At 70.8% G+C, this 10,800-nt stretch overlaps 1 protein-coding gene across 1 annotated transcript; it reads left to right on the top strand.

The window, feature by feature from the left end:
* Positions 1-876: 876 nt before the first annotated feature.
* On the top strand, positions 877-10,604 carry AOC1 (amine oxidase copper containing 1). Its single transcript, XM_062570832.1, has 14 exons — positions 877-884; positions 1,213-1,315; positions 1,398-1,450; positions 1,594-1,748; positions 1,886-2,014; positions 2,803-2,845; positions 2,979-3,206; positions 3,656-3,827; positions 5,124-5,277; positions 5,847-5,901; positions 7,159-8,648; positions 8,978-9,266; positions 9,382-9,514; positions 9,979-10,604. Exons 1-14 carry the CDS (start codon positions 877-879, stop codon positions 10,252-10,254), a joined length of 3,288 nt encoding a protein of 1,095 aa, XP_062426816.1. The 3' UTR covers positions 10,255-10,604.
* The last annotated feature ends 196 nt before the right edge of the window (positions 10,605-10,800 follow it).

The following is a 10,800-nucleotide window of genomic DNA, read 5'->3' as shown; positions in this document are numbered from 1 at the left end:
GGCCCCGGCTCTGCCCATCTGCCAGCCAGCTGGAGCACAGCGCCAGGCACACTGGGCTCAGTAAGGCCAGTGCCTGCAGGTGAGCTGGGCTCAGCCGGGAGAGCACCTTCAGACACACCGGGTTCAGATGGGTCCATTCCTGCAGGCACACTAGGCTCAAGCAGGGCCGTTCCTGCAGACACACCGGGCTCAGGCGGGTCGGTTCCCGCAGACACGCTGGGCTGACGGCTCTGTTCCCGCAGATATGCCAGGTTCATCCGGGTCCATTCCCACAGGCACGCCGGGCTCAGGCGGGTCGGTTCCTACAGGCACGCCGGGCTCAGATGGCTCTGTTCCCGCAGATATGCCAGGTTCATCCGGGTCCATTCCCACAGGCACGCCGGGGTCAAGCGGGTCGGTTCCCACAGGCACGCCGGGTTCAAGCGGGACGGTTCTTGCAGACATGTCAGGCTCAGGTGGGTCCGTTCCTGCAGGCACGCTGGGCTCAGGTGGGTCCATTCTCGTGGGCACGCCGGGCTCAGGCAGGTCGGTTCTCTCAGGCACGCCGGGCTCAGACGGCTCTGTTCCCGCAGATATGCCAGGTTCATCCGGGTCCATTCCCACAGGCACGCCGGGTTCAAGCGGGACGGTTCTTGCAGACATGTCAGGCTCAGGTGGGTCCGTTCCTGCAGGCACGCTGGGCTCAGGTGGGTCCATTCTCGTGGGCACGCCGGGCTCAGGCAGGTCGGTTCTCTCAGGCATGCCAGGTTCACCCGGGTCCGTTCCCGCAGGCACGCTGGGCTCAGCGAGTCCCATGCCCCTAGACACGCCGGGCTGTGGACCAGGCCGTCCCTGTCCCCCGTGGAGCAGCTGCATGGAGCTACCTGGGGGTGCGAAATGTCGCTGTGAGCCCGGCTTCACCCCCAGTGCCAGGCAGGGCTGCGTGCTGGGTAGGCAGGACGGTGGCATGGGGAGCCAGGTGGGGGGATTAGGGGGGGGGGATATGTGCTAGGTACAGCGTACCTGGGCGAGGGGGCCCCTCTGGCAGGGCCCTGGGCAAGGGCTGGAGACCAGGTACGGTGACCTGGGGACGTGGCTGGGGCTGCCCCGGGGACCGCTGCGTGCCAAGTATGGGGGACCTGGGAGTGGGGAGCCCTGGAGCCGGGCATGGGCTCAGCGAGGGTCTGGCAGCGTCCGGCCCGGCTGGCCTGACCCATCCTGCCGTGAAGCCAGGACATTCCCGGGGCGCCTGTCGCTGCGGTACCTGGTGCCCATCACCGCGAGCCCTGTTCTGGCTGTGGAGCTGTCCCAGACTGTGACAGAGCTGGAGCGCCTGGTGAGCGGGGCGGGGGGACGGGGCTCGGCGGGGGGGCTGCGGAGTGGAGCCAGCCCCGAGCCAAGCCTCTGTCCAGTTCCAGCGCGTCTTGGGGTCCCTGGACTCCTACGTGTCCTCATCCGTCCTGGAGCCGCAGTGAGTGCCAGGGCCCAGTGCAGCGGCCCGGAGAGGGGCTGTGCCCTGCCCTCAGCCCAGCTCCCACCATCAGTGCGCACACCGGGGGCAGGACTGGGGCAGGGGGTGCCCAGCCCCGGGCTGAGGCGGGGGCTGTCCTGCAGGCCCGGCAGCGAGTGGGTGACCGTCCTGCACAGCTTCTCCGTGCTGTCCTCCGTCTCGGCGCGGCAGGTGGAGGAGGCCGTGGCCCAGTTTCAGGAGCAGTGCCAGACCAGTGACCCAGGCTGCCGGTTCCTGCGGGACATCGTTTCCTACCGGAGTGCGTGACGGCACCGCAGCCTGCCCGGGCTATGGGGCAGACCCATCCGCTGGCTGCAGCCCTGAGCTGGGGCATGCCCCAAGGGATGTGGGGAGGAGCCAGGGGCACCTGCGGCTCCTGACCCTGCTGCCCCCCAGGCCTGAGCCTCTGCGAGCTGGAGCCCTGTGACCCCGTATCCACCACCTGCATCTTCCAGGACGGCCTGGCGCTCTGCTCCTGCCGGCCGGGATACCGCTCCGCACACCCCATGGATCGCGCCTGCACGGGTGGGTGTGGGCTGGGCTGGGGGGTTCCAGGCAGCGCGGGAGGCTGCGGTCCTGGGCGGTTAGGAGTTCTGGTCACATGCGGTATGGGGGGGCTCCAGGGGATGTGGGGTTCATGGTCCTGGGCGGTGCAGGGGTCCTGGTCTCGGGCAGTTCAGGAGTCCTAGTCCCTAGCGGTGCAAGGATCTCAGGCAGCATGGTGCTCCCGGTTCCAGGTGTTGTAGGGGGGCTCCAGGGGATGTGGAGGTCCTGGTTCTGGGGCAGTGTGATGATGCCAGGCTTGGGTGATGTGGGGGTCCTGGGCAGTGTGGGGGTCCCAGTCCCAGGCAGTGCAGGTGTCTATGGAGGTGTGGGGTTCACAGTTCCAGGCATGCAGTGGTCCTGGTCCCAGGTGGCATGGGGGTCTCGGTGCTGGGCAATGTGGGGGTCCCAGTCAGGGGTGGTGTGGGGGTCCCAGTCCTGGGCAGTGCCAGGGTCTTGATCCCAGGTAGCATGGGGGTCCCAGCCCCAGGCACTGCAGGGATCCCGGGTGGTGCAGGGGTCCCAGTGCCAGGCAGTGTGGGGGTCCCAGTGCCAGGCAGTGTGGGTGTCCTAGTGTCAGGCACTGTGGGGGTTCCAGGTGGTGCAGAGGTCCTGGCCTTGGGTGGCATGGGGATCCCAGCCCCAGGCAGTGCTGGGGTCCCAGTCTCGGGTGGTGTGTAGGTCCCGGGCAGTGCGGGGGTCCCAGTCCTGGGCAGAGGGGGGGTCCTGGCCGCGGCGGCCCCAACCTCATGGTGCCTTGCTCGCCACAGCCTGCCGCAGCGGGTTCCAGATGCAGGACGGTGCCTGCCGCAGGTGAGCCCGGCTGTGGCCCTGGCCCCAGCCCCGGCCCCACCGCCCCCGCAGCCGCCCCCGCAGCCCCAGCAGCCGCCCCCGCAGCTGCCCCGTGCGCGGCAGCGCGGCCCGGCTCAGCCTCGTGTCCCCGCAGGTGCCCCTTTGGCTTCGGCGGCTGGCAGTGCGAGGAGCGTAAGTGCCGCCGGGGCCAGGACCCATTGGGGCCGGGGCCGGGGCCGGGCGAACCGGGCGAACCGGGCTCCACGATGGAGCTCAGCCCAGCTCGCCGGCCTCTCTCCCCCGCAGCCTTCCTGCTGGCTCTGCTCCTGGTGTCCATCTCCGGGGGGGCCCTGCTGCTCCTGCTGCTGCTCCTCATCTGCGGGTACGGCTCCCTCCACGGCCCCCAACCCTGTGCGCCCCTGTCCTCGGAGCCCCCCAGCGCCCTGGCCTCGGAGTCTCTTCCCAGCCCTTGGTGACCCCCCGGGTCCCAGGGGTGCCCGCTCTCCCCCTTGTGTCCCAGCCCTTTGGTGCCCCCCCCCCAGTCTCCCGAATTGCGGGTCTCCCCCGTGTGCCCCGGTTCTCAGTGACCCCCTGGTTCCCAGTGTGCCCCGTTTCCCCCGCGCATCCCTGCTCCCCCACCCTCCCCCAGCCCCCCTTCCCCCCCCAAATGCTGCCCCCGGGGGTGCAAAGGGGGTCGCGGGGTCCCCATCCACCGCACAGTGCCTGCCCCAGAGCCCGGGGATCCTGCACACCTGGCTCCCACCCGCGGCGCTGGGCCCGCCGGGACCCCCCGAGATGGGGCGGGGGTCCCACCTGACCCCCCTACCCCAGGAGAGCCCGGCGGCCCCCGCGGTCCCACACGCCGCCCGCCTGGCTGCCGGAGCTGGGGGCCCTGCAGTTCCCGGCCCGGGGGCTGAGCCTGCCCCGGGTGCAGCCGTGCTGGGCCACCGACCTGGAGACCGCCGAGCCCGAGCCGGGGGTCCGCGCCGAGCCAGCGTGCCCGGTGAGTCGGGGTGGCGGGGGCGGCCCTACGGGGGCTGCCTGGCGCCCCGCGGGGCCGTGGGGCCGGCGTGACGTGGGGCACCGTGTCCACCCACAGGACGTGTCCGTCCGCATGGAGACCTTCCTGGGGCGTCGGGGGGGCCCGGCCGGCGCCCGGCTCGACGGCGAGGATCGAGACCGGGACGGCAGGAACTACTTCTGACTCCCCCCGTCAACCCGCGCCGGGCGATCCCACGCGGGACGGATCCACCGCGGCCGCGCGGGTGGGTGGGCGGGCAGGGGGAACCCCCGCCCCCCGCCCCCGCGTCATCCGCGAGGATAAAGTGGAGGCAGAAGCTGCTCTGCGTGTGCTTGGGGGGCACGGGCGGGCCCGCGGCACCGGGCGCCGGGGAGGGGGCACGGCGCGGGCGGCGGCGCTCTGGGCTCGCCCCTCTCCGCGCTCCCGGCGACCCCCGCCCGGGCCGGTGCTTCGCGGGAGCCGCGCCGCCGGGCGCGCCGTGGGCTCGGGCGGGACCGGGCCGGGCCTGGCACGGCCGTTATCTCGCCTCGTCCCTGGAGTTTGATCGCGGCGAGGTCACGAATAGCGGAGCTGCCGGAGCAGGGGGAACGGCCGGGCGGGCGCGGGGCGGGGGGCGGCGTGGCGCCGGGTGCTCATTAACCCGCGGGGGCGGGCGTGGGGCCGGGCCCTGCCGGCGGGCCGGGCCCCCACGCGTGGGCTGCGCGCCGCCCCCGGCCCCGGCCGTGCCCGCAGCCTCCTCGCGGCGTCGCCCCCACGGAGCCCCGCGGGGCGCGCAGGGGGCAGCCGGGGCCCCGACGGCAGCGCTGTCCCGGCGCCGCGGCCGGGGCAGCCCGGGCGCCCCCGGCCCGGCCCCGCCGCGGCGCCCCGGGGCCCCTCCCCGGCCCCCCCCGCGGAGGCGTGTCAGCGGCCGGGCCGCGGGCCGGGGCGCGGCGGGCGGAGCGCGGCGGCGGCGGCGACGAGCGGCGGCGGCGGCGGCGGGAGCGCAGGTGCGGCCGGGGGGCGCGGGGGCCCCGCCGGGGCCGGGGGGGCGCGGGCCCGCCGGGCACCCGGGCCGCGTGGGCCCGGCCGGCAGCCCCCGTCGGCCCGAGCGCCGCGGTGCCGGTGCCCCCGGGGCGCCCCGGGGTGCCTGGGGCCCGCGGGGTGCCGCGGAACGAGGGGAGGGGGCTCCTTCTGCGGCGCCCGGGCAGGCTGCGCCAGTGCCGGCCCCCTCCCTGCGGCCGGGCCCCTCTCTGCCTGGTCCCACCGGTGGCCGTAGCCGGTGGCCCGGCCTTGACCCAGGCCTGGCTCCCAGGACAGGGGCTGGGCACCGGCCTGTGCAGTGGTCACAGGGGGGTGGAGGAGGGGGTCAGCACCCTGGAGCGTGGCCAGAGCCCGGGGCAGGCCCGGGGAGGCCGGCATGCAGGGAGCCTGCAGGTTTCCAAAGCATCGGAAGGTGAGTGGAGAGAAAAGCAAGGGCGTTTTGGAGTGTTAAAATACCTGCAGTAGCTACGTGCTTTCTAAAGAGAAGCTGCTCCTTTGGGAACAGGAACGTGTGGGCTCTATTCTCATCTGCGCACTGCCAAGCCGCTGCAGAGCGGGCGCGCGGCTCTGGGTCTGGGCCTGGCAGCAGCCCGGGGGCAGCTGCGCTGGGGGTGCGGGACTGTCCCTCCGTTAACACGGAGCAGGACAGAGGCCCCATGCAGCCCTGCCTCCATCACATGGATGCCTCTGTGCCCATCAGCAGTGCCAGGAGGATATTTCTAGGTGCTAGAGAAGCCCCAGAAAAAGTGAAGGGTCCCTGGACTGCATTCACTAGCCCAGCTGGGGAACAGGGTCACTGAGCGTCACTGAGCAAGGCCCTGTGCAGTGGGAGGAGGATGTTTCCTGGGGCCCAGCGTGTATCCTGGGCACCTCCGAGCTTTTTGTTTGGCCTTGATGACCATCCTCTTCTCTGGCTGTTTCTTCTGAAGAGATTGCCGGCCTCGCTGTGTGCCCCTCGGCTCTGACATCCCCCCTCCCGAGCTGTGGGCTGGGCCCTACAGAGCATCCCCGGGCTCAGGTCTGCAGTAGGGTCCCCGTGCCCTGCAAGAGACCATGCTGCATGCTGCGCTGCAGCATCCTCGCTGCTCCCAGCACCCTGCCGGCTCCTGCAGGCTCCCATGGGTTGGGGTGCAGGAACCAAGGTGCAGCGCGGGGTAGGCACCAAACAGATGCCGTTTCCTGGTGTAGCACAGCAGTCTCCAATCCCACTGGGCTCGTGCTCAGCACTCTGAAATGAGTTCACACTCCTCGAGGACAGGAAAGTCCTTATGGCATTGCGTGCTGGCTGCCTTGCTATGTGTTGCTATTTCATGGCGGGACGAGGTGGCCTTTGCTGCAGCAGCCGGCCGCACGTGCTGCATGCAGGTGCCGTCTTGCTGCACCCTTGCTGTGCAGAGACAAATCCAGCTCCCAAGGGTGCGGGCGCTGCCCTGGCCTTGGCCACGTTAAAGGGCTCTGTCCTGCAGCCCCCTAGCGTGCACCCTCCGTCTGGGGCCCGCTGGCTCAGGGTGGCCGCAGCGGTGCTGGTGAGGACGGGCTGGGGCTGGAGAGCGAGGGGAGGCGGCAGCAGGGCCTGTGCTAGAGGCTGCTGCAGAGAGCGGGGCATCAGCTGCTCCCCGTGTCTGGAGGACAGCGTGAGTCACAGCCGACCTGCAGCCAGGGACACGGTGGCCAGGCGCAGGAAAAGCCTCCGTGGAAGGGCGGGCTCACGCCACACACAGCTCCCGAGGGGCAGCACTGCAGTCCCCAGGGAATTGTCCTTGGCGACTCCCTCGGCACCGCGTTTGGCCAGGGAACCCCAGCCCTGTGCTGGGGGCACCTCCTTGGCTGAGGCCTCGCAGGCTGCAGGCTTTACTCGCGTCCCAGTGCTGGCGCCAGTGCAGCAGCCCTTGCTGTGCCGCACGGTGGGGGTTGGCTCCAGGCTGCGCTGCCTCGCGCTTGGGAGGGGAAGGGCTTGCAGGAAGGCAGAGGCCTGTCGCCCCGCAGCCCAGCTCACCAGCGCCAGGACTGCAGGAGGCTCCGCAGCCGGACAGCGGCCCGGCACCAGACCCACTGTTCCTGCGAGCTTTGCACGCAGGCTGCCCATGATGAGTTTTGCAGAATTCCCATCCCCCGGCACAGCTGGGCTCAGCAGGGACAGGCCTGTGCATCCCAGGGCTACGGCAGGCTGCTGGCTGGAGCAGGGCCGGGGGACAAGCTGCTCTGACCGGTCCTCTTGATCCCCAGGTGTCCAAGGAAGGATGTGGCTGCACGCTCTCGCCGGTGTGCTGGCAGCACTGGGCGTCGTGGCCAGCACCAACACCACCGTGCCGCCTCCAGCCAAGGCCTCCATCTTCGCTGACCTGAGCCCTGAGGAGCTGCGGGCCGTGCGGACCTTCCTCATGGGCCGCCCTGAGCTGGGGCTCTCGCCGAGCCACGGGGGGCCTCTGGCCAAGAACAGCATCTTCCTGGTGGAGCTCCTGGCCCCCAAGAAGCGCCTGGCCCTGCAGCACCTGGACAAGGGTGGCCCCGCGCCCCAGCGCCAGGCTCGGGCCGTCATCTTCTTCGGGGGGCAGGCAGAGCCCAATGTCACCGAGTACGCCGTGGGGCCGCTGCCCCGGCCCAGCTCCTACCGGCCGCTGCGGTTCAAGGGCGGGCGCACCGTCCCCTTCGCCGCGCGGCCCATGACCCTGCTGGAGTATGAGTTGCTGCACCGCAAGCTGGTGGAGGCCACGGAGCCGCTGTACCTGCTGCTGCGCGAGTCCACGGGCTTCTGGTACCACAACTGCACCGACCGCTGCCTGACCTTCTCGGACATCGCGCCCCGCGGGCTGGCGCCTGGCGAGCGCCGCAGCTGGTTCGTGCTGCAGCGCTTCGTGGAGGGCTACTTCCTGCACCCCGTGGGCTTGGAGCTCCTCATCGACCACCGGGACACCGACCCCCAGCGCTGGGCCGTGCAGCGGGTCTGGTACAACGGGCAGTACTTCTCCAGCCCCCAGGAGCTGGCCGAGCGCTACGAGCGGGGGCAGCTCTCCAAGGTCCGCCTGGCTGACCACACGCCCCAGGAGCTCTTCTCCACCTACGTGCCCCGCGGGCGCTTCGCCACCGGCACCCCCACCGACGTGCACGGTGCCAAGGTGTGCGAGCCGCAGGGCAAGCGCTACCAGCTGCGAGGCAACCAGCTGGAGTACGGGGGCTGGAGCCTGGCCTTCCGCCTGCGCTCCTCCTCCGGCCTGCAGCTCTTCGACCTGCGCTTCAACGGCGAGCGCCTGGCCTACGAGGTGAGCGTGCAGGAGGCCGTGGCCTTCTATGGGGGCCACACGCCGGCCGCCATGCAGACCAAGTACATCGACGCTAGCTGGGGCATGGGCTCCGTCACCTACGAGCTGGCCCGCGGCATCGACTGCCCCGACACGGCCACGTACCTGGACGTGCACCACCTGTACGACGCCGACGGGCCGGTGCGCTTCTCCCGCGCCCTCTGCATCTTTGAGCTGCCCACGGGCGTCCCGCTCCGGCGACACTTCAACAGCAACTTCCGTGGCGGGTACCAGTTCTACGCGGGGCTGGAGGGGCATGCGCTGGTGCTGCGCACCATCTCCACCGTCTACAACTACGACTATGTCTGGGACTTCCTGCTCTACCCCAACGGCGTGCTGGAGGCCAAGGTGCATGCCACGGGCTTCATCCACACCACCTTCTACACGCCGCAGGGCCGGCGCTACGGCAGCCGCGTCCACACCCACGTCCTGGGCAATATGCACACCCACCTCGTGCACTACAAGGTGGACCTGGATATCGCAGGTGCAGTCCCTCCCCCTGCGGCCGCATTTTCCCCCCACTGCCCCACGGCTGCGGCTGCACCCCGCCATCCTCTGGGATGCGTGCTCGGGGTGGGGCTGCCCTGTGGGCACCCAGACGGAGCCCCAGGGCTCAGGAGCGGGGTGCCCCAGTGGTGCTGTTTGGGCAAAGCCTCAGCCCTCTGAAGCAGCCCTTCAGGCAAGGCTGCGCTTGCCGGACGCATGTGCAGCCCTTGCAGCTGGGTGCTGCAGGAGACCACGGCCGGCAGATGTGGAGCAGCTCGGCTTGGCATGCCCCAGGCCCGCCGGCGCTCACGGCCTCTCCGCTTGCAGGCACCAGGAACAGCTTCGAGACGATGGAGTTGCGCTTTGAGAACATCTCCAACCCCTGGAGCCAGGCAGAGCGGGTGGTGCAGCCCCGGCTGCACCGCCAGCCCCGCCGCAGCGAGCGCCAGGCTGCCTTCCCCTTCAGCAAGGCCCTGCCCCGCTACCTGCTCTTCTACAACCCCCACCAGCGCAACCGCTGGGGACACCGCCGCAGCTACCGCATCCAGCACAGCTCGCACGCCGGGCGGGTGATGCCCCGCGGCTGGAAGGAGGAGAAAGGCATTGCCTGGGGCAGGTGAGGCTGGGGCCGTGGAACCGAGGCGGGGGGTCCACAGATGTGGCTGGTTCGCATGGCCGAGCGGGGACCCGCGGCCCTGATCCCAGCCCCGGTCCCGGCCCTGCCCGCCCAGGTACCACCTGGCTGTGACACAGCACCACGAGAACGAGGCCACCAGCAGCAGCCTCTACACCCAGAACGACCCCTGGGAGCCCATGGTCGACTTCGAGGGCTTCATCCGCAACAACGAGAGCATTGAGGAGCAGGTGGGGTGGCAGGGACTGGGCAGGGATGGGGGGCAGCCTGTGCCATGGGGCTGGCGGGGGGCTGTGGGATAGCTGAGGGCCCTGGCTGAGGGTGGGCAGCTGGGGCAAAAGGTGCTGGGCACAGGGTGCAGAGCAGGATCCAGCACAGTGTGCAGTGTGGGGTGCAGCACGAGGTGCAGCACAAGTGCTGTGTGGGTGCAGCTCAGGGAGCAGTGCAGGCTGCAGCGTGGGTGCAGTGTGGGGTGCAGCACACCTGCAGTGCACGTGCAGCGTGCAGTGCAGCGCAGGGTGCCATGTGGGTGCAGTGCGGGGGGCAGTGCAGGCTGCAGCATGGGTGCAGTGTGGGGTGCAGCACACCTGCAGAGCACGTGCAGCGCAGGGTGCCATGTGGGTGCAGTGTGGGGGGCAGTGCAGAGCGCAGCGCCGGGCCAGCACCCGCTGACGGCTGCGGTGCCCCGCGGCAGGACCTGGTGGCCTGGGTGACGGTCGGCTTCCTGCACATCCCGCACGCCGAGGACATCCCCAACACCGCCACCCCCGGCAACGCCGTCGGCTTCTTCCTGCGCCCCTTCAACTTCTTCGACGAGGACCCCTCGGTGGCATCACGCAGCCCCGTCATCGTCCGGCCCCTGGACCCGGCCGCCTCCCGGCTGGAGATCCAGCGCTGGACACCTGACAGCCCCGGGCCCTGTGTCTCCCCGGGGCCCTTCACCTACAACGGCACGTACTGGCAAGAGTGACCTGCGCTGGGCAGCGAGAGGAGACCCCGGCTGTGGCACCCCCAGTGCCCCGACTTGCTGCGTCCCCAGTACTCCAGCCCACTGCACCCGGCCGGCGCAGCCCTGATGTGATGAGCTGGTGCATCCTCAACACCCCGATCCTCTGCATCCCCGGTGCCCCAACCAGCTGCACCCGGCTGGCACGTCCCCAGTGCCCCGACCTGCTGTGCTCAACTGGGGCGCCCCCAGTGCCCTGACCCGCTGCATCTGCAGTGCCTGGCCCCACTGTGCCCCGCTAGTATGTCCCCAATGCAACCAGCTGCTGCATCCCCAGTGCCCTGACCCACTGCACCCTGCCAGCGCGTCCCCGGTGCCCGGCCCGCTGTGCCCGCAGGGGCTCAGGAGCAGGCTGGGGCCGACGCAGCTCCCGACATGGGGCCGGGCCTTAGTGCCTGCAGCCGCTCTGACTCAGTAAAAGCCATGACACCGCGCTGTGGGCAGTGCATCTCTCGGGGCTCAGCGCCGGCTTTGCGGGGTGCCCGCCACCCGCACCGCAGGGTGGGGAGT

The sequence above is a fragment of the Rhea pennata genome, chromosome 2 (genome assembly GCF_028389875.1).
Source record: "Rhea pennata isolate bPtePen1 chromosome 2, bPtePen1.pri, whole genome shotgun sequence".
Lineage (NCBI taxonomy): Eukaryota > Metazoa > Chordata > Aves > Rheiformes > Rheidae > Rhea > Rhea pennata.
Note: the sequence above shows the minus strand (reverse complement) of the source record. Positions and strands in the feature narration are given on the sequence as shown.

Bases quoted from the DNA above. Each gene is read 5' to 3' on its own strand.
- AOC1 (XM_062570832.1), top strand. The intron at 1,451-1,593 runs GTGAGTGCCAGG...GCTGTCCTGCAG, and splicing joins TCATCCGTCCTGGAGCCGCA to GCCCGGCAGCGAGTGGGTGA. The intron at 8,649-8,977 runs GTGCAGTCCCTC...CTCCGCTTGCAG, and splicing joins GGTGGACCTGGATATCGCAG to GCACCAGGAACAGCTTCGAG.